Here is a 23,974-nt window from a genome sequence, read left to right on the forward strand (position 1 = left end):
AGTTTCAAATAAACACAAGCGCAAAAACCGAAAGAAAGCGTAAAAGACGTACGTGAATACACGTCACGGCGGAGTGGGAGGGAGCCAATCAGCGTTAAGGGAGTTGGAGACTTTGGATTGGCTAAACCCGAGATCTATTTAAAATGTGATTCTCTCTTCTGTAAGTTTTTGAGACTCGTCTGCAGAACAGCATCGGACATTTATAAATGTTACATGAGTTTTGAACCAGATATTTCATATGTTTTTAATTCCGTGTCGAATGTAAAATATGATTAACTACGACCATGGATTATACTTCCATGACGACGACACGGGAGATCGTGAACATGTTATCACAAACCATTGCAAAAGTGACATGCAAAAACTCTATTTATCATACAATAAACCAAACTACGTTTTCTACAATGAACCCCCCACACGGCATTGGATGAGGGGTACAGTGAAGGTTATTCAATGTGGCTTTGTCGCCCTCTAAAGATCTACTTTGGAAGTCTTCCGAATCTTGCTAAGGACTTCATTACCCACAGTTCATTGTGATTTGAAGTGTGCCCATTCCATTTGCCTTTGACGTAAAATGATAAAAGCTCAAATTCTGCGTTGGTGCAATATACAGCAATGGTCAGCAGTTACTATGGGTGCATACAATTTAATTGTCTACAGTTATGTTGATGCAAAGTGAATTACATTTACAGAGTTTTAGTTTTTAACGCCGATATTTGAGGTCAACTAAAAGACATCTGTGAGGTCCTGGGGCCCCAGTGTCATTGGTGAGTGACCGAAGATGTCACATACCAGGTTGTTTGCCAGGCTGCTTCGTAAGTATTTGACTTAATTTACCGTTTTGGCACATTATAATGTTAGGAAGCGTTGCTTGTACACATGAACATGTCTGTTCATCTTCATTCTGATCATTAAAGCTGGTAGGCCTTCTCACCAGACCATGTTGTGCTGTCAGTGGGTATGCTAACAGGATTAGCCCCAGCACTTCTCTTCTCTGACAGTTAAAGACTGAAGTGGCACCAGTGCCATGCAGCCAGTGCCATGCAGCCAGTGTAAGGTCATGTTATAAGTTTAACCTCAGCACTGGGCTGTGTGACCTTGTATTTTGCCTTCTGGTTGTCCTTTTACTGCAGAGACTTCAACTTCAAATTCCTGTGTGAAAGTGAACTCTGTTGCCATTGAAGTCAAGATTTACACACAGCAACCTGCATTCTCTAAAAAATGATCTCAGTTTGTGTTAAAAAATGAACGAATGTGTATAATGATAATTACCCCTAAGTGGACTTTGCGCCTGGCTGTTGATAAGTGAACAGCAGTGTTGGGGTCAAAGATCACCCTAATGTTCATGGATATGTCAATATAAATAATCTTCTTGAACCCTCGTTGGGTCGTGTTAGGTTTACTGAGATTCTTCAAAGTCCCATGACCTCTACAACAACATGTCCATGATGTATGGATTTATGTCCTAATTTCAGCTATGTTGTCTGTCTTGTAGCACCTCTTTGTTATATGCTCGCTCTATATTAATTCAGTTCATTTATATTGTAAAAATAGCACTATATTGGTCCAACTCACACATAATTTCCAATTATTCATAATTTTCACTTAATTTGAATGCTATATGAACTTTAGATCTTGTTTCAACCAGATATTTGTTTAATGTGTGTGTTTAGTGCAGCAGAATGGAGTGAGGCATTGTTATACAGCATCAAGGAAACACCTGTACATCAACAAGGACACTAAAGTCATCTGCCAGGGGTTCACGGGGAAGCAGGTTTGTCTCTTTTCATCTGGCTTCATTGACAACAATGTCTCATGCAGTGATTTAGCACAAATACAGTCATGTCCGTCAGTCATGTCGGACATTACTCTCTTAAAGGTGGAATGGACGATTTTTTTCAGCAATTTTTTTATCATATTTCCTCGTGGCGTCCCCACGTTTCCGCGTGCCTAAGCGCATGGATCTATCATAATATAGTTCCCTCAGTGTACGGAGCAAAATGAAGACGGAGAAAGACTGTTCGAGCTGACACAGAAGTGGACAGAAATCTACGGGAGACGAGCGATGCGATGCGCTCCGTTGCGCTAATAAACAAACGCACGTGTGTGTTGTATCAGTCCGCACGGGGGAGTGGCATTCGCACTTCCGCCTGCGTTCTCAAATCGCCGAAAAATCGTCAATTGCGCCTTTAACATGTAAGAGCATGACAGTTTGCTGATTATATTTCTTAGAAATGTCAGGGGTAGATAAATATTTCACGTCTTTATTATAATTATATAGTATAAACGGCAAAATAATCTGTACCTGTTGCTCTTTATATTTAAAAGAACATATAATCAGGCCAATAATGCCTCTTTTTTTCTTATTGCTCCTCATCTAATCAAGTACAATATTAAGTGGCAAGTTTAACAAGCCATAACCTGTGTGCTTTGTTGTATGATTTATTTCCCCTTCATGTCCCTTTTCCCATTTTGTATTCCACATAAAAGGTTAACCACAGTGAACGCTATGGGTAATTATAAAAGGATGAGAAATTAAGAAAGTGCTATTGAGTTCACGTTGTGACGTCGCTGCCTTTCAAGAAAGTGATTTCCCAAATTGATTGTCCCTGCATTTGCACTTACACCAAAAGGCATAAAGCAGCTATCTTAGGACAATGAAGGATTTGAGAGATGAGGAGTGGAGAAATCTTTCGAACTTCTTCAAAAGTGGTTACTTTTTTCACGGTTTCTGCATCATCACCAATAATTAACCTAATACAGGAAGATCAAAGTTTGTTTTTCAGACAATGATTTGTACACTCTTCTGATGCTCTTCATTTTCGTCATGAGTATCTGTTTCATGCACCTTACAATAACTTAGTTTATGTTACAATATTTTACTTGTGTCTCACCTCAATAACATGTATTTTTTATTTGATCATTTATACTTTATATGTTTCTCTTTAATGTAGTTGGATCCAATTATTTAAAACATTTCCTAGTTTGAGAAAAAAAGTTTGAATATCCCTGCCTGTGAGCGCTTCCCAGGGGCCGACATGAAAAGCAACACTTGGCACTTGGTTTCTGTGAAATGTATTTGAACAGTCTGCTCCACAGGATATCCGAAACTATATTTCATTTGTTTTGTGACAACTTTGAAAGCAGATTAAACCATGCTTACATCATTATTCACTTGTCAAAAAAGTTCCAACACTCTCTATTGAATGTATTTGCCAGAAACTCTCGCCCTTCTATGTCTTCTTCCTCAGCACAGGTGATTAATCCTGCATGCCAGCCAGTTTGTCTTGTCCATGCTGATTCCTCTCTACTTTCAGGGAACATTTCACAGTCAGCAGGCTATTGACTATGGCACCCGGTTAGTGGGGGGTGTCTCCCCAGGAAAGGGAGGGAAGGAGCACCTCGGCCTGCCGGTCTTCAACTCCGTCAAAGATGTAAGCAACCATTTATGTTCTCCTTTTATATGATAATAATTCAAGTGGCGTAATCGGAATGCATTGTGGTTTCTTGTCGATACTATGTGCACATTTAGTTGTATTTGCTTGGTCTTGAGTGACTTTAAAATATTTTTTTGGCTTCCGGTAGTATTTCCTTCCAAGAGCAGCTTCGGAGCTTTCAAATGAGGCATGATCCGTATTTGCTCAGAATAAACAAACCTTGAGGCTGGCGAAACCACTGACAATCCAGATTAAGTTGTTATTGTACATGTTTATTTAAACCAGTAAGAGCACATCATACATATCCTAACTTTAAAGGATCTTAACACATTCCTAGCATCCTATTTTTTCACCGTGATGGGTTTATACACACGTTTCACAAGTCTCAGATGTTACAGGGCAGGGTTTGCGTCACACAACATAAAGCACAATTCGTACGCAAGGCAATTCAAAGTGCTTCACACAACAGGAAAAAATGCATTAAAATCACAAAGACATGACAGAAATCACGAAAAAGTTTTAAGACCTAAAAGAGAAGAGTGCAAAAAAATAATTTCAGTCATATGCACAGCTAAACAAAAATGTTTTTAGCTTAGATTTGAACTTTGCTAGAGTAGAAGCCTTTCTTACATCTTCAGGAAGACTGTTCCATATTAGGCGCCTTATGCTAACTGGGTGTTTGAAGAACACTGATCACATTGACCAGAAGTTAATCAGAATGATCAGATTAACCAATTTACAGCATCTAATTATTGGGTTAAGTCCTATCTGGAAGATGGGAAGTATTTTGTTGAAATATGTAACCACATGCCTGTGGGGTGCCACAAGGGTCAATCCTGGCGCCTCTTCTGCTCAACCTCTACATGCTGCAGTTGGGACAGTTGATACGCAGCAAAGATGTGTCCCATCACAATTATGCAGACGACACTCAGAGCTATGTTTCACTGACACCAGGCCTCTACTCTGACAATGTTCAAATCTAGGCTAAAAACTATTTTGTTTAGCGGCGCATATGACTGAGGATTTTATTTGCACTCTTCTCTAGTCTATTTTGTGATTTCAGTGCATTTTGTCCTGTTGTGTGAAGCACTTTTTAATTGCCTTGTGTACGAATGCTTGTTTTTTTACATGTACTTATCAAATCTGATCATCAATAACAGTGATATGTCAGTTAATCAATGTGTTTCTTGAGTTACTGTTGTTTTTGTAAGACAAAGCTCAACAACCTTTTTAGTTGTGAATTAATACATTGTATTTCTCATCAACCCACCACCCCAGTTTTTATTTTCTGTCTGGAAAAAGCTGTTCCTAGCACCTAAACGAAGCCAATACCCTTCCCAGTGTTATATTCCCAGTCAACATTAGGTGGCACTGTTTCATCACTGTAGAAATAAGATCATGCACGCTGTTAGTGTTTTACGTTTGTACTCCACAGGCAAGAGAGGGCACGGGGGCAGATGCCACTGTGATTTATGTGCCCCCACCGTATGCAGCGAAGGCCATCATCGAGGCCATTGATGCAGAGATGCCCCTGGTGGTGTGCATCACTGAGGGCATCCCCCAGCAGGACATGGTGCAAGTCAAACACAAGCTGCTGCGCCAGGGCACTACACGTCTCATAGGCCCCAACTGCCCCGGAGTCATCAATGTAAGCCCACACGCTCATTCACACTCCTCTTTAACACACACAAACCCCTTCAATTTAGGAATCGTTATAATAGAATTAAAATAGTGTTTACCTTTGATACAAAGGAAATTAAAATAATGGTGTTATTTAAATATGTTACATAGAACCCAAATGTAATTTTTGAAGATATGTATTTAGATCTGTATCTTATTTGTGAGATGCTCTTTAGTAGCAGATGATGAGGTCACAGTTCTTGGCCCCATCCTAAAGTCTTATGGACTGAACCAAAAACTAATCAATTTTGTTTTCGCCCACCACTGACCTTTCCTTAAGTATCATCCAAATGTTTTATTACTTTCAGAGTTTACTTTCTAACGGATAAAGAAATTGAAAACATCTGTGTGGGTGTTATGGCAACGTAATTCATTTGGTGATTATTGCACATTGCCCTGTCTTGATAATTACTAGGGAGGAAAATACACAGACTAGAAAAATGCATGCATGTGCGTGTTTGCCCTCGCAAGTGATCACGGAGCCAAGGTGGCGACTGAGCCACGGCTTCCACAGGCTCACTGTGCGGAAGAGACGTGAGCCAGGCAGCAGCGAACCACCATTTAAACCAGCCAAAGCCAACTACTGTCCCGCCCGAGCCTCTGACGCCAAACTCTGGGTTTTACGGCGCAGTCCCAGTGCCACCCGCTCCCTGTGCGTCCTTGCAGCGCGGCTGTAGAGAAAGTTAACAGTGTAGGAGATCAATCCTGGTGTTTGTTTTTATCTGACTAATTAAAAAATAAGTGCACAGCAAAACTGATCACAGTAAACATAAAAGTTTGCTCCTTTCTCTTTTGGCCTTGCATTCATAGAGTTATGAAGCCTTATGCTTAGAGCATAAGTGTGGCTATATGTGCCTTTTGAGCATAATGCATTTCCTCCTGTGGAACGGAGGAAAGAGTTTCTGCCAATCACATCTGCAAAAGCAGAATGCTCCACAGCACATGGCTCTGCTTTATATTCTACCTCAAACCAACCTGTAAAAAGGCAATACAATATTTCAATTGAATTAAATCCCATTGATTATGGGATATACGATTGCTTGGCAGACTATATTGTGAGAAATAATCATTATAACACTTATTTGATTGTAGAATTGCAACAGCAGTTAATTAAAATTCTAAAGGTTTTTGTAATTACTAAGCACTACCGTTAATCATTTTTAGAAGTACAAGTCTTGTTACTATGAGGTTGTTCCACCAATGGACCCTCTGACTTTATCTTAATTTAATCCTTTTTGTCCACAATCAGATAAAAGGAAACTATCAAACTGCTTGTCATGTTAAATATACATATACATATAAATATACATACAAAAAGAAAGCCTTAACCCTTATTTTCTGTCATATCAAACATTCTGGGATGAATCGGGCTCAGTTTATACTCTGCAACAAAAAAGAAAATTACCTTTTTTAAAATGCCATAAGAAAAATAAAAAAATCAATAAGACTTTCATACAGATTTTATATGATTCCACCTGGACATTTTAACTTTATTACAAGTCCCTAAAACACTTTTCTTGTCAAATTATCTTTATCGTTTGCAAAGATCAATTGTCAAAACTAGGGCCAATCAGACCATCCCTCCAGACACCAGCTATACTGCCCTTTATATTTACTAAAAGAAAATGTAGACAGTTTAAAATCTGATATTCCTCCGTGGAGAGCTTGTAAATTAGACCACAGGGGGCAAAACTACAGAGGGTCCAGCCAATTGTTTGTTGGTTGTTTATTTTGGTTCGGGCTTAGCTGTGTAAAACGCTGTGCTCAATAATATCGTTTGGCGAGATATTTTCAGTGGCGATATATCGTCTGTCAAAAAAATACATCATGACAGGCCTAAATGCACATTATTGCATTTGTTTAAATGCATCTCATACATTTTTACTTCATTGGATGCTGCACAGTGTTACTAGTGTCTTTAATGTTGTGGGACATGTTATTTTTCCAGCCTGGAGAGTGCAAGATCGGGATTATGCCTGGCCACATTCACAAGAAAGGAAGGATTGGTAAGGAATCATGCCACCATTATTCAGATTGTAAATTTGTTTTTTTAATGCCAAAACTAGATGACAGATATTTAAAAATGCATGCTCGGTCTAAAACGGCAAATGCAATTATCCTATATTTGCTGATATATTGCCCACTTCTACTGTTTACCTTTTTCAGATGGTTTTCCATTGTAAAACTGTCACACTAACCGCTCCTTAAACACAGTGTATTGGATTTGGCCACTGAACCTTTGAGAAGTCTTGAGTTTAGCAATGCGCAGACAGAACAGCTGTTGCAGAGCCGAGTCGTAAACACTCCTTTCTGTGCCGTTTGTAAAACATTGTATAAACACAAAGTATACCAACATCTCTCCTCTATGTTCCAGGCATTGTGTCACGATCGGGCACGTTGACATATGAAGCCGTGCACCAAACCACACAAGTGGGTCTGGGTCAGTCGCTCTGCGTGGGTAAGCCTCCACTCACCTCTGGCATGTGAATTTAAATTTAGCATACTCTGTGGCAGCTCTTTAAAGGTCAAGGTTTTGAAGTCTTCTACACTTTGTTCCTCAAGAAAAAGGCAACCTAATATGCTATTCACACCTGTGCAAAATATTCACAGCTTTTCGTATCAAAGTAGTATGTATCTAAAGACTGCACAATATTATTCTAAATGAAATGTTGCAAACAATGTGGCCACTTAAATTGACCATATCAGATTATGAATATTCACCTTGTTTTAGCTGAATTATTTAGTTATTCATCTTGTACTGGTAAGAGATGATGATTTATTTGACACGTCACTCCAGCCGTCGTGACACGTTTATGATGTTTCATGTATCATCATGTCAGTGTATCCATGATGTAATCCATCATCCCTGACTTTACCATATTGACAAAACAGAAGACTATATCAAAAGTATAAGCCAATCATTCATGTTTTCTTAAAATTCAAAAGGATGTAATGCTACTCAATAGTATATGATGATGACACTATACTGTATGTTACATGTAACTTTTACATGTACTCCTTTTTTCATTCTACTGCACAAAACACTGTTAAAGCAGCAATAATTACACTTTTCAACACAAGCAAATAAAAATGGTGTATTCACAAATAACCCATTTTTCTCCCAAGACTGTTCTCAGTGATGGTCTCAAGCCCTCACTTTTATTCCATATATCAAGTATAACTCCTGAATTGCATTTTGTAGAATCTCATTTCATAATTTATATTAACAATAACTTTTCATAGATCTAACTTTAACCCAGATGTCCTTGACAGCTGTGTTATATCTGTGTAATGTTGTAGCGCAGCAGTTGGCGCTTTTGTTGCAGAACAAGAAGGTCCCAGGTGGCATGGGGTCTTTGCATGTTCTCCCTGTGTCTGTAGGGATCCTCCCGGGTGCTCCGGTTTCCTCTACCACTAAAAACATGTACAATAGACTCCTCCCCTTTGGGGCCAAGGCTCCCCTGAAATGGGAAATTTCAATGGGACTGTCCTTGATAAATAAAGGTCAATAAATAAGAATGAATAAATCATGAAAAACATTTTTGGCCTTGCAACAAGTTTTAGTGTTTGTCAAAGACGAGCTTGGACTCTCATGCATTAAAACAAGTTGGCTACATTCTTATTTAGTCATTTTAATTATAGACCTTGTTTGCCAGACTTCATAAAGCCAGTGCTGTGACTGTATTAACGCTGGAGAGTTCATTAAGGGGTTTATTGGTGCTTCAGAAGGAGACCTCTTAAATCTGAGAATGACCTCAGGGCTTCTGCAAATTGCACTTACCACAATATTTAATATCAATGCCGACTTTGTTCCTGGCAATGTTACTCGCCTTTGCTATAATTATTATGCAAGTGATTTTTGTCAGTGCTCATGGTTTTTAATTACAATACAAGAACATAAAATCCACTGCACTTTTTCCCTATATTCTTGCCTTTTAAGTGTCCCCTAAGCAATTTGTGTGACATAGGTAATTAAATATTGAACTTTAAAGGAAAAAAATGTCCCAATTGTAACATGTGCCAAGTCATGTATACACCCATGAAATACATTTATTGTGGTTGAACTGAAACAAATTTAAACCTTTTGTAATTTAAATAATTATAAATATTGTATATAAAAATGGCACTCATTCTCTCTTAACCTATGTACAGTATGATAAAGTTACTTAACACAATCAATCATCAAAGTACATTAAGTTTGTACTGGTTTGATATACGCACTACTAAACTATTAAAGTCAGTTTAGTTGAACAGAGTTTGCCCCTTTTTCTTAGACGAACTCGCTTTCTAAATACTTTTCTCTGTGGAGGAACTTAATATTTCTGTTGAGCGCAGACACCTGAAGCAGTCGGGACACTGTCTGATGAAAGAAAATCTTGAGCAAACCTTTCAGCGACGTTGTTTTCAACCCAGAGGCTAAACAGGCACATAATCCTCACATATTCACACAGATGATGCCTGCGGGAATCCTAAGTGTGCTACAAGTGTTTGCTGTGTCTTTTTTTTAAAACAGGGATTGGTGGGGACCCTTTTAATGGCACGAACTTCATAGACTGTCTGGAAGTGTTCCTCCAGGACCCAAAGACGGAGGGCATCATTCTGATCGGTGAGATTGGAGGCGATGCAGAGGAGAAAGCAGCAGAGTACCTCAAAGAGCATAACTCGGTATGGACCCCATTCTACAACCTCACTCTCCTCATATTAAACTTCCACTTCACCTCATATATCAGCTGCTATCAATTATTTATCCCCCTTTGAATTAGCTTGTAGTCATGCCCTTTCAAATATATCAGTTTGAGTGAAGTGCAGAAAGCGGTTTCGGAACAAAAGGAGCTTTAAAAAAATGTCCTTTTGCATCTTATCCCCGCCCGAGGCTTTCTCTAGTGACTCTGTGAATCTGTATGGCACAGACCAAAGGCTGGCAAATGAATGAAGGTAACAATTCCAGAATTTCATGGTGTTGACTGTTTCAGGAACAAATGCGATTCCCACCTGTCACAAAATGCAGCAAGGTGAAGACTGGCCTCCCCAGCGGGTCATTCCAAACTTGTTACTGACGTTTGACTTTTAACTGAGTGGTAAAACTTTGACAAGTCGCCACAGCACTTCACTATTAAAAAAACTATCTTTTTAAAGGATGAAAAGTCCTAAGCATGTCGCCTATAACATATGTCCGTAAATACTGGTATAAAGGTAAACCTCTTCCCTGTCATAGGCTTAGTTTGATTCTTTTGGTGGCATTTTTCAGTCACACGTGAAAGCACAGAACCACTTTGAAAAGCTTCTGTGCTACAGTTTATGCAACGCTATGGAACAAATTAGATGTGGAACAGAAGCAGAGTCGGGGCAATTTAAAAACAAACAAAAGCTAATGTTTTTTTTTTTGCAAGATATAGAGGCGAAGAACAAACATTTAATCCTTCTATTATTATGGTATTGTCTAGAGTTCTCTTTGAATTGTCTGCCAAGGAAAACATTAGGACATTAAACAGGACATATAGGCTACAACTTATTGATTATGTGTTTCACTACTGGCTCACTGAGCTTATTCCATGTTCATTCATTGATCAAATCCTGAGCTTTAATATTTACACCCCGATACATTCGGTGATGCAGATGTTGGTTGTGCACATGAACTTTGATGTTTTTTCCTGCTCCCTTTCAAACAAATGGAAATGTAACTGTATTGCCAAAATATTGTTTATTGCTGTTGCTTTAAACATTATTAACCGGTAACCAAATCAAGTGATAGTTCTCAGTTGCAAGGAAGGGCTTTCAATTAGAATCACACGGTAAGTTAAGTTAGCATTAAGAACATTTTTAGACAAGTATAACATTTGTGGCTGTTTTAGATTTCCTTTTTCATTCAAAAACAGCGAATAGTCCAGACGTATATAGGTCCACTCCCGACCTCCATCTGGGATTGTGACAGCCAATTCTTGAATGTTGCGAATGTGTCCCATTGCCTTTCCTTCTGTGCGTTTTACCAGTGCATGTTTTGTTTCAGCGCTTGAGTGAACGCGTGTATGAGCAGTGGCACTCGTGAGCTTAAAAAGTGAATTTGATTTACCATGGCTGCTCCTAATGCATGCAAATCTCTCACTCGCGTCTCATCAGAATAAGTCATCTCCCTCGACAAAGTAAAGTACAAGCAGCCTCCCATCCAACAAGGCAGTGTTGACAGTGAGGGACAGTTTGAAATGTAGAAACCCCAGCTAAACGCCGAGCTTCATAGTCCTGTAAGCATTCGATTGTACTTTTGTAGCCTCGGTTTCAGCAGTACAAAGAAGGGTAGAGTTGTTTCTTTTTTCTAATACCAGCTTATTGGAATGCCAGTCGCCGGAACGATAACCTAGAGCAGCTCCCGTAAGTGTTTTGTATTAATAGGAAGCATGCAGTGGCTGTAAAGTAGAAGCGAGGACGCTCCGAACATTAATGTGCACAAAAGTCTATTTCTCTTCTCTCCCATAATTCATTTTAATTGTCCGAGTCACTAAAGAAGCAGCAATTGCACCACATATAAATTAACTTTGGGAGTGCAGACCGCCGCCAGGGAATGAACTTGCATCCTGCAGCGTTCTAGTCTATATTCCATGATTCAGACATAACTTACACGAGGGCTGCAAGACATGAAAAAAAGCCTGTTAATATTGGAGAAAAGGCAATAAACAAGTTGTGGGTTTGCGTTTTATCCCCCCCCAATCCCCGTATTGAGAGGAAAACATTAACTGTATTTACTGTTTACGGAAAAGCCGTTCAGTACCCTGCAAAGTAGAAAGCCCGATGTAACGTTCAGTGGACGTCAGGTATGAATATTTAACTTCTGTACAAGCAGGGCTGTAAAGATGATCAGGGTCATTCATAATCGTCAATGTTCAGGTCACAATCTAACCTTGTCCATTTTAGAAGCAAAATGTAGTATTTTGAATGCAGTCTAGTGTACAAAAAATGCATCTAAATGTAAAAAAACTTTTTTGTTTGTCTGTTTTTGTCACATTAACTTGATCTGTCATTCAGAAAGTTCAGTTTTGCGAAGCTGGTCAGGAACTTGACATGAGGGATGGTGATGCGGTAGACGGAAGAACATTTCAAAAGATTCAGACGGATTGTCAAAAGAATCATACCACAAACATCTTTATAAACGTAATATAAAGTAATATTAAATCCCGATCCTTACAGACGCAGGCACAGACGCAGGCACAGACGCAGGCACAGACGCAGGCACAGACGCAGGCACAGACGCAGGCACAGACGCACGCACACTCAGAAAGGCGGGTATAAACTCTCGCCACCAGGCTCGCTGTCACCCGTCATGTTCCGGGGCACATTTGAAGCTTCACTTTTCATCAACAGCTGCCGCACTTTCCAAAGTAATGTGCTGTTAAAAGTCACCTGCATCAAAGGTCTGCCTATCATTGCCGCAGTTTCACAGGCTTACTGATGTCAGAAATGTCTTTTACATAAAATAACCGTGTTACAAATTGCTTCATGCATATCAAGTAGGTCGGGCTATTTTGCACCTTAAGTTTAATTCTCTTTTTTTTTTTTCTGTCCACAGACTTTTAACCCGTCTTCCAGTAAGCCGAGCTAAACCCTTGTAATTCAGGCGACATAGTGCATTGCTTTTATGTTCTGCCTGCCAAGTGTACAGAAGTGGTTAATTGCTAGTAAGATTAAGAAGCAAAGTAAGACAGAGGATTGGGCTGTTTTTTATGTTTACACAACACGGCTTTCCTCAGTTTATTTGACTTGCAAAGTTGCATAGCTCCCATACTGGCCTCGTAATTGGCCTCGTAATTGGCCTAATGCGTACATCTGAAGTGCTAGCAATGAAATGTAAGTGAATTGAATGGTGCTTTTTCACTTATTTCGCCTCTGTGTGCATTGTTAGCGATCCAGGGAGGCAAGGATTCATAAAGCAATGAAAGTTTATTGGTTAAAGTAGATTTGAGACCTGGTTTACATGACGATGTCAATGCACAACATGATCTAAAAGTCTAGAAAAAACATATTTAGACAATGGTCACGTTGCCTCAGTCCTGCTAACCAGAAGTGCGAGTTTCCATGTGCGATGCTGATCCTAATAAGCTTCATTATTTAAAAGCCATCCTCAGTTTATATTTGTGTCTGCCATCTCGGTTTGAAATGGACTGTTGAAATAGCCGCAGCAGGTCTTCAGTAGGACGCGTCGCTGCGGTGTTTAAACGCGTCACTTTCACTCTGAAAAGCCCGCGTCACGTGACAAAGAGGAAAGCGTGTGCGCATCCAAAGCCGTCCCCTTCAATTATGCCGTTATTCCTAAGTATGAAAGATTAGCCACACATGCGGTTCACGCCCAGATCCTCTCGCGACGGTTAGGATGTTATTGCTGAAGATGAAATATTAGCTCACTTCACCTTGGAAATGATCTTAACTGTTGAACGAAACATCCATCACTGAGCAAGCATCACAGACGGGCGCTGGGCTAATCAGTGCCTGCATGACTAATTACTATCTCAGAAATGAGATGATATGAAATGGCAGGAGCCGGGGCCCCTATCTGGTCCTACAGCAAGCCATGCAATTAAATGGCTTGATTGACCCTTTGTTTTAATAATGTAGACTGAGATGGCTGCTTACAGGACCCTGTTATCACGGCTCTCTAATGGGGGGACATGCAGTGTTCCAATTTCTAATGAATGAATCAAATGCAGGTGCAGAGACTAATTCTGCCTCTGTACAGCCGCCTCCTCCAGAGTGCTGCCGTCCTTCCTGTTTTTTCTTTTCCTCCATTTATTGGCCTTTCTAATTGCGCTCACATCTTGACGGCTCAGAGTCTGTCTTCTTTCATCTAATTTTGCACTCATGTTTGTGTCGTCCTGTTCCCTTGCCGTGTCCAGGGTGTTAATGCCAAGCCGGTGGTGTCCTTCATCGCGGGGCTGACTGCTCCTCCTGGTCGCAGGATGGGCCACGCTGGCGCCATCATCGCTGGTGGGAAGGGCGGAGCCAAAGAGAAGATCGCAGCCCTGCAGTCGGCCAAAGTGGTAGTCAGCATGTCCCCTGCTCAGCTGGGCAGCACTATGTACAAGGTGAGGGGCTTTCCTTAGCACGAGCATTATTCAGTGTAATTACCATAACTCTTTAGGTGAAGGGTTAGGGTTAGGGTCAGGTGGAGTGCAGGGTAGTGCCAGACTTCTTCATCAAATACCTCAGACTGGTGCTCAACACGGTGAATCATTCAAAAAATAATTGAAGCGTCTAAGATTTGACTGTGTTGCCACATCTCTATTAAGGCACCTTTTTAATATCAGGTCTGCCTCACACCTACACGTTTGTTATGGAGTTGGTGTTGGTGCATACAGCATTTGGTAGTACTTCTTATATCTGGGCCTAATCACCAGCAGTCCTAAGGGCCGGGTTGGGACACCTCTGGTATAGTGTGTGTGTGTAAAGTTTCACACTCTGCACAGTGCAGTTTGTATGGTATTTTTATAAGAATAATTTGAAAATAAGGAATGTAACTGAAATATTGTGATATTGTATCGTACCACAATAATAAAGTGTTGTTGCAACAACAACTTTTAAAATAATTTCAGTGCCAACAACATGAAGAAATAACAGTTTTTAAACTCTTTTAGTTCTTAATACTTTGGAATATAACAGTGATGATACCATGAATATGGTACAGTGAGATTCATTACATACAGAACATTATATACCTACTATGAATATGTAAGTTGTAGATCGTATGAAAGTAAATTAATACAAATGTTTACACGTCAATAGAATTTAAACAAACCTCAATGACTTAAGAGAATGTGCGAAAAGACATCAAGAAAGCATCTTGTATTACCCAAAGTGTCTCATTGTATTACATTCTCATTGTATTGTCAGACAACCATGAACACAAATAATATAGCAGTAATACATTTATAGCACTTTAGCCTTTTGGCAAACGGCTTTTGTCTGTTTAGTGAAAGACAATATTCTTGTTTACCAAGATCATAAAACTTTAACAGAACAGATGGCTTAAAAAACACTCCAGTTTTTCCTTCTCTGGCCCATTTGGTAAAGCAGTAGAAGCTCACTGTTCTTTTGTGCTCACTCCCAGAATTTTCAGTCAGTGTTTTGTCAGAGTCTGAAATATAAATGCAAATACCCCTTTATTGTTTGCTATTCTTACCTCTCATTATTCTAATCAATTTGCAAGTGAACACGGAGTAACAAATGACTAACCAGGGTCGTTGCTTTTTATTTCAAATCTGAATATGAATAGTGTGCGAAAGAATTGATTTTCTCTTATCTTTGGAAATCATGCAGACAAACAAAACAAACTCAAAGGTTATATTTTTATTTTACACTCGACGGAGCGAGTTAATAGTCGCTGACATTCAACCCATCATTCGGGGAGCTAATCTAAATACAGCCATGTCGTCTAGTACTACTTCTCATTTCTTTCCCGCACATGCCATTACTAATCAAGTTTACTGTGAACATAATTTTGGTGAGTGTGGAACAGTCGTGATTGAACTTTTAACACGCCATACCGAGAGGCAGAAAAGGGCAGAAATTAATAAACGTGTGTGTGTGTGTGTTGACTGCAGCTGATTCGGCGACGCAGCCTTTTTTAATTTCAATTCATCTCTAAGGAAACGCTGTTAACAAGACGTATAAAAAGTGAAAGCGTGTATTACAACCATTCATCTTTTCATACTTTCATTACCACTACTGGCAACTACTGCACGCAGATATGGATTTACACGCGTTTTCTCGCCCCCAAGTTTAATTCATAATCATTGCGGGTAATGATGAAAAACTTCTCGCGCAGCCGCTCATTTCGCCGCACATTGTGTTCATACATCTCTGTTAATCGCAGTGACCGCTGTAATGGAGGCAATAACGTGTGGGAAGGGGCTCGGGCCGGGGAATCCTCGCACCACGACCGAGGCCAGAGCTGCCGTGAGCGCCGATCCATAAACGCGTTCAAGTGCAGTAAAGGCATCGTTAATCGCTCGACAATGAGTTATGCATATACAATAATGAAGCTGCAATCACTTTTCTGTTATGCCGTCACTTGCTGAGGGGCCATTACATTTGTCATTTATACTCAAAGAACTAGAGATGCATCTCACATTAAGACAAATTATTATTAATGAAATAACAATTATCTTACCAGATTTCTATTGTAAATTGATATTTAATGGTTGACCAATGGAGACTGGAGACCATTTACAAATCAAGTGTATTATTGATGAAATTCATAAATAGATCTAGTTACATTTCTGTCTTTATAATTTACAGTGAAATTCATGTGCAGTCTATGTGCTGTCGTGACACATATTCATGTGCAATTACTGTCGGGATCACATGCAATGGTATTTATTTATTTATTTGTCTATGGGAGTTTTTTATTTATTTATAGGAGATCTTCTACTGAAAGTGTTTTTCAGACTTCCTATAAGTGATCTGTTCTTCTGGATCTACCTCTGTATCTACCTGCGTTGCACCAATGAAATTTCCCCATGTGGGACAATAAAGGAATATCTTATCTTATCTTATCTTTATAAAAAGGTATTTCCATATGTATTTCATATGATTAAAAGCTGAAATGAAACATTTATCATAACAAACGATGGCAATAAAACAATATTGCTGATATTTTAAATTTTAGTTAAACTGAACAAAGTAGGTTTTCACAAAAAACGTCTAGTTAATGTAAAGAATAAAAGAAACCATCAGTAGTGAGAGTAGAATGATGACTGGTTTTTGACTTGAGCTAAAGTCACAACAGACATACTTTTGTCTTTGGCATAACAAGCGTAAGTTAAATGCAGATAAAAACAATCACATTTTATATAAAGCACCATTGCATTTGCCACCTCACTGAAGCTTGTTCACTTGACAATATTTTATTGGCCATGGCGTCCTCATTTGGAATGATTTCCTCGTTCAAGTGGCCAGTAGAGTTCAGTGTGTGTAATCAATTAACTATAGACTTAATTATCACATATGGGTCAATTGTAAATGAATGAAGTGGGCAGTAGTAACCCTTCACTCTGTCACTTGTTAAGTATCAGTTTGATTTGTTAGTCATTAATATTGAAATCCTCAAAGAAATGGTGAATCAATCACCAAGTCTGCATTTGTTACATGAGGACTAATAATCTGTGCAATGAAACGCAGAGTGTTAGATGTTCTAAATGAACACAGCCTGTGGGAACAGTGCTACTGCAAGTTAGGAACATTATTCTTAATAACCTTTGTTGTGTAAGATTAAGATAAGATAAGATAACCTTTATTTGTCCCACGATGGGTAAATTCTAGTGTTGCAACACAGATTAGGCACAGAAGTTTAAATGACCCGTGTAAAAATGGCTTCTAAATTATAATTGACAATCTTGTTTTGGTTGTAAAGATCAAGACCAATGCAAGTGGGAGGTTTAAGATCAATGGTGATATGTGACTTTATAGTAACATTGAAAATGTATAACAGGATAAAGGAGATGAAATTGTCTTATTTACCCAGGAAGGTTCAACTTCATCATGATGTCATTTACGTAGCTGTTTCCTAGTTCATGTGATCACTTCGAGAAACAACCATAACAAATGACTCTTATAGTATAGTATTCTTGAAGGCCAACAAGCACACTGCAAGTTATGGCCCATGTTTTCTCCATTTGTCAAGCCATTGCCTGTGGTTATTCAGGCTGCTGTCAGTGTGGTTCAGAAAGCTCAGTTTAATTGGTAAAAACTAACCAGTGGCTCTGGGAAATAAAAATAAAAAAAAACTGCCAGCTCTGATCGCCTGCAGCCTTCCAAGACTCCTGGAAAGTAAAAAGAAATGCTTGCTTTCACCTTTATGATTCCTCGACATGTTAACTGCTGGCCCATGTTAATTGTCAGAATTGTTTTGTACAGTTTTCATGTCACTTTCCAACAGATTTATTTGATACAGTTTTAATTATCACGCCAAGGACTATATAAAGACGGCCATTCAAATTAGAAACGCATTAAAAGGCACTGTACCGTGTGTCTTGGGTATAATAAATACGGTATACAAATCTAAGTGTTACATTCTACAACCTCAAGATTTTAAGAATACCACATTCTAGATCTGTCCCTCTTGTTGAATAGCTGATGTTCACTTCACAAAGCCCCGTCTCGTCACTTCTTTTTTTTCTTTCTCTTCTCTCTCTTCTCCTTCTTTCATGCTTTCTTCCTTTCTTTGTGCTTCATCTTGAAGTGGCTTGACAAGCATTTCTTTCACACAGTTCTCTCCGTCACCTAGAAACACTGTCTCTCACTCTCCTGCTTTTGCCCAAAACTCGCCTCGCTACTGCCACTTCTACCTTTTGTCCCTTATTTTTTTTGGGTCCCGTTTAGACTTTTCTTCTAAAACTCATCTCCTGCACCTCTATCTGCACTCTTTCTACCTGAGCAAGGGTTGGACTGTCCCCGGATAGCCTTCCACCCAACTAAACGTCTTCGCTTCGATTTTAGATTGAGTTTAGAGCAGCCGATCTGAACTCTATAGCGTAAGTCCTCCTATAGGGGGCAGTATAGCACCAGGTAAGGCCAAGTCTGTTGCAGTGAGTGTAGAACAGATGCATTATATTTGCATTAAGTAACTTCCCTTCTGTGCTATAAGTAAATTGAAAAGACATTCAATCATAGAGTTGTACGATATTTTAGATGTATGTAAATGGGTACATGACCTATTGTTTAGGAAGAGCTGCAACCACATTTTGCAGATCCGAGCAAGCTTTCGTTCAAAGAGGACGCTGTTTTAGTTTACTATTGCAATTTGGCAACGGATGCTTCATTACAACTTTATAGGAATAATTAAAATGATCAAAAATGTTATTGATCAATACTAAAACTAGTACAGAAAAGTATCAATGCAAAAAATAAATAAATAAACGTTTTACAGGACATAATGTAAACTTTCCTGGGCACTTTTAGAATGAACCACAGTGTAAAAAAAAATCTATTATTTAATGTTGAAAATGTCTAAAACCTTGACTTAAAGAGCATCGAACAAGCGATTCCTTGGTATCGAAATGTGTTTTTTTTTACTACTCACGATACTATAATTTCAACTTAAGAGCCCATTCAACGCTCCACATCGGAATCCAAACCCAGCCGTGTGAATTCTGCATAAATGAATAATCTCTTCTGCCCATTTCACTTTTTCCCCACCCCTTTTTCGTCTGCGTCTGTAGGAGTTCGAAAAGAGGAAGATGTTGAGCTAAACTCCACACGACGTCGCCCCCCCGACCTCTAACCCGTCACCCGAAATGGAGACGAGCAGCCCGACTCTGGAGGTGGAATACTCATGCAGTGTGTACAACTACCCAAATACCTTTCAGCGCACACTTGCAATGTTTATATTGTAATTTCTGCCACGATCTTGTACCTTGCACAGAGAGAATGAATAAAAAATGGTGTCTTAATGGTATGCCACATAACTCCTTGTGCATTGCTCGCAAGTTGTTGTTTTGTCTCTGTGCGCCGGTTTACGGGAAGGTGCCATGGTAACCTAGGTGATCCGTTTCATTTCTTGTGCTCTTCCTGTAAGATGTATTCCACGGCACATTTCACCGGCTGTCCACCTGAATAAGAAAAAACCTTTCCCATCATTTGTTCCTGCTGTGTTTCTTCTGCACATTTCCACACGCTGCGCCGGACAAACAGATGTGCGCTCATTATTATCCACACCGTTCCTGCTCCGGCTTCATACAGGAGCTTAAATTCCATGTATTGTATGCAGAGAATTGTCACGGATTGTCAAATGAAAAGAAATGTTATGTTAGCAAGACACTAAAGGCGCTGCGATCATCCAACTGTTAAACTAAAGCCAAACTATTTAGATTATGATAAATTATACAGTTGGTTTTGTCGACATGTGGCCTTTGAGTGCCTTGAAGGTGGAAAAGCACCATATAAATATAAACAATAATGATACATAATTTAGAATACATTTAGTCATACGTGTTTCAAAAGACATAAGGACAAAATGGGCTTCTAAGTGATGACATATGGAATCCTAAGTGGTAATCACAAAATAAATACAGTCCCATTTATGCTCTAAAGACAAGACTTCTCTCTTAAGTGAAAAACAAATGCGTCAGACTTGAAAATGGCCACAGTTTGCTCAACGGGTGATGAACTCCTGCTGTAAACAAAGCTGCACATTTGGACTCCAGGAGATTGTTGTTTGTGTGAATTCCCCACAATGTTCTGACTTTGAAAGTTACAATTTCTTTCTGCTTCACTCTACCTTAACTATATTTCAATATTTGAATAGTTTCATCTGGACTTTATATGGCAGCCCCTTTTAAGATGGTTCAAGCCTCTAAATAAAGCTGTGTATTAAATCAACAGGCCATTGCTGTAAACAAGGTGGAAACTGGATGAGATGGTAAGGTTAAAGTAGTTCAGTCTTTTGCATTACAGCGCCGGCCACAAAAGAGTAATGAAGCATATAATGCACTAGACTGGACATATCTGCAAGCTCTTATCTGCTCCACAGCAGTAAGCCAAGGCCCATTATTTTCTGCACACATTGTCAACAATTACTTTTTAATCTGCATTAGTGAATTAACATAATGACTGACAATGCAATAGAAAGCCTATTTGTTTAGAAGCTTAGAAGTTTGTTCCTGTGTTGAAGTTGCAAAGCTGGCAATAAGCTTTTGGTGCAACTCGCTCCAAAGATGTGAAGCAGACAGAAGTGTGCGGCTGCTGCGGCTGCTGGTAATCTGCTGTTTGAAAAATGTTTGACACTGTTTTACAAAACTGTGGTGTAATTAGCTCCACGGACCTTTGCTACTGTGAAATCATTTCAAACGCAAATGTAAAGAGTAAAAAATTTTTTCTAATTACATGCATCTTATAAAATGTGAAAATAGAAAAGGTCCACCACTTTTTAAGCTTTTAATGCCAATAATGAATGCATGTTTATTTGCTTCCTCAAGCCTGAATACAACCCATGAAGATAAACAAGTAGGACAGCATTCAGTTCAATCTATCACAGAATATATATTAATTAAAAAACCTGTAGAAGTCAACATGAACTTTAAACTTCCATCTGCTGAGACAGATTATAGTCGACTGGATGTCAATATCGTAAAAGGATAAAATATGCAAACGTTTTCCTTTATTTTTTCATTTTGCTATACACAGTCAACTAGAGATGTCAAAAGTATCTAACTTAAGATACAAAACAAAATATTAACAGGACAGATTTTACCTTTTGGGGTTGAGAATATTTGGCGTTTTTAAGTTTTCTTATTTTTTTATTTTTTTTTGACAGTTTGCTTGTCAATTAAAATTAAATCAGAATTAATATCTTAACATTGATATCACAGCACTTAACAATAATGCGCACTAGTGTCTATAGAATTCAGTTTTAAGTCGAGTATACTAAAAAAAATCACTATCGGTATCAAATTTGACCTTTTCTGAACAGTTTTAAAATAATCTTGAGCTTTTTCAGAACATGCATAACGCCACAAGATAACTATTACCAACTATAACTATTCTTTTCTATTTAAACTGTCAATATATTGTCTAAAACCTTCACATCAATAATATGGTATTGAAACTGGTATTGAGAATAGTGCACATTCCTTAGTATCTAAATCGACGTCACCGCGGTTAAAAACGATTACAAAAGCAGCGTTTGCGTGGCCTGAATAAGCTGCGGACCGACTGTACTGGTCAGTTCTCCTCGAGCGAGTGGAAGTTCAGGGTTTTCATAAAGTGGAGAGCGGCTCACCACCCACAGACTCTGCGAGACTTCATTACAGGGGAAGTTTTCCACAGTTGAGACGGCAGTCCTAATGAACTCTGCTCCGTCAGTGAGTGCCCCGTCCACCATGCAACATCTGAGTGCCAATGTGTGTGTCACAGTGAGGTGTGTATGGAAACCAGTCTGTTACTATTTGTTCACCCATGCCACAGCAAAGAGGTTTAGAGTGGCAGTTCGGTAACACAAGTTCACTCAAACATTGGAGCACTTTAAAAACCGCAAACTGTCCAAATTTGCAATGTTAAAGTCATCGTCGTGTATGCTTAAAATGCGTCCGATTCTCTTTCAATTGCAATGTTTCTTTTAAAGAGATAATTGACTGATCTTGAACCTTTTTGGTGGCGCTTTGTCGCTAGTGTGCATGGACTTTTCAAAGATGTATTCAGCGCAATCATCCACACAGCCTTGAAACCACACGCTCATTTTAAATCCAAACATTTCAACAAAAAAAACCTGTCCGAAAGCTTTTCTCTCAGTAGTATGGTCTTATTTTCCTCCCCTGTCTCCAAACAAGTAAAGCTGCCTCTCTTACCTCCATGCCCACACCACGTCAGCGTCAGAAGGTCTCCATCACCACCATAGCAACAAAGCCATCCGACTCTCTTTAAGCCTGCTTCGCTTTAGAAGAACCAGCTCACTTGTTTTCAACCAATCGCCCCAAATAAACCAAACAGATGGTAATAATCAGGTGGAGGCAGGTTCATGCGGTGACACATGGAGGCTGTTGAGATGGAGAAGCGGCACCACCAGACTGAATCGGGATGAGGAGGCATACCAACTTCCTCACATCTGGGGATACAGTTCTGAAGAAGTCGGACTGCAGGAAGACGCCACCAAAATCTGTTTAAAGCAGCGAGACAGGCGTGTCACAGTATCACCGCCTGACACTTCAGTGGAAGGAGGCGGAATGCAGCTGAAACATGTCAAGGTATAACTCAAATACAGTTCTGAGTATTAAAAATGCTAATCTTAATTTATATTCCATTTATTTTGGCGACCAATAATTGTCAGTCTATTTAATTAATAACGCAATTTTACCAATAAGTATACTATCCACCTGTGATGGTATGTTTTAATTACGACCGTCCTGCTGCCTATTTCAGATTAAGAAAGTAATTAGATAAGGAAGATGCCCTTTTGTAGAGATTAATGTTTTTGTTTGTTTTATTATTTGTTTTAATGTATTAATTTGTCAGGACAGTGCATATTAACAAACGTACAGTACATGCACTCAAATGACACCACACCATGTACATCGACACCTGAGGCAAATGTGTTTGGTGGATGATGATGAGAATTAACATTTTTCCCTTATTAATAAACGCCTTTGTAAGTCCCTGCGATGATTAAATGTGTATTTTCGGGGTGTATGACGCCTCTGCCGTCTCTGGGCAACGGCTTATCTTGGGAAACCTGGCTGTTTTTTTCCATTTATATTTTGACGTTTTGTGTATGATTTATTTCAATGAGGAGAAGGGGAAAAAAGAAAAGAAAAAACACTTTTGGGTCCGTTCTCTTACAGTGTATTTTCACAAAAGAGCTGCAGGGGGAGCTCTATCGCTAAAGTTACATGGTGCTGCTTTAACATTCACTTTAACTGCTACTATAACCAGCCAACAATACTTACCAAACTTAACCAACCCAAAACACTGGAAACTGCCTTTGTGAACCAGATCATCCAGCTCCATTTCTCACTGAAACACCCAAACATTCCCCATTACACACAAGCCTACCCTTTAGCTGGTGAGATTGTTTATTGATACCATTGATCTGGACCTGGTGCGGCGAGCTCCAGTTGGCACGGCCTCTTTTAAAATTCCCAGCAGCTCCTTCCAAGAGTGAGGAATAAAAACAAGAGGCCCTGGCATCGCAATTTGCATAAAGCTGTATTGTTTTAGTGGAATCGCTGGCTTCAGATTGCTTTGGGAATTGAGGACAAGAACGGGGACAAAACAGCGGATGTGGAAGGATCTTAGCACTGAGCCCATTTTTATCAAGTGAGCCGTGGATTAGTTTCTACTTCTCTGGCTTTAATTTTTTGGCTCGAAATGTTAGAGAGACAAAA

General features: G+C 39.3%; 1 protein-coding gene across 1 annotated transcript; it reads left to right on the forward strand.

The window, feature by feature from the left end:
- Nucleotides 1-581: 581 nt before the first annotated feature.
- On the forward strand, nucleotides 582-19,568 carry suclg1 (succinate-CoA ligase GDP/ADP-forming subunit alph). The gene is made up of 9 exons (XM_072462600.1): nucleotides 582-815; nucleotides 1,674-1,774; nucleotides 3,318-3,434; nucleotides 4,873-5,085; nucleotides 7,066-7,123; nucleotides 7,492-7,575; nucleotides 9,631-9,782; nucleotides 13,997-14,185; nucleotides 19,319-19,568. The coding sequence occupies exons 1-9, from the start codon at nucleotides 782-784 to the stop codon at nucleotides 19,346-19,348; spliced, it is 978 nt and encodes a 325-aa protein (XP_072318701.1). The 5' UTR covers nucleotides 582-781; the 3' UTR covers nucleotides 19,349-19,568.
- Nucleotides 19,569-23,974: the final 4,406 nt, after the last annotated feature.

The sequence above is a fragment of the Eucyclogobius newberryi genome, unplaced genomic scaffold (genome assembly GCF_026437365.1).
Source record: "Eucyclogobius newberryi isolate DKJ021-1_F unplaced genomic scaffold, fEucNew1.0.hap1 SCAF_4, whole genome shotgun sequence".
In the NCBI taxonomy this organism is placed as follows: Eukaryota; Metazoa; Chordata; class Actinopteri; order Gobiiformes; family Gobiidae; genus Eucyclogobius; species Eucyclogobius newberryi.

Coding starts and splice junctions, on each gene's coding strand:
- suclg1 (XM_072462600.1), top strand. CDS start 782: ATGTCACATACCAGGTTGTTTGCCAGGCTGCTTC. Junction 9,783..13,996: donor ACCTCAAAGAGCATAACTCG/GTATGGACCCCA, acceptor TGCCGTGTCCAG/GGTGTTAATGCCAAGCCGGT. Junction 14,186..19,318: donor TGGGCAGCACTATGTACAAG/GTGAGGGGCTTT, acceptor CTGCGTCTGTAG/GAGTTCGAAAAGAGGAAGAT.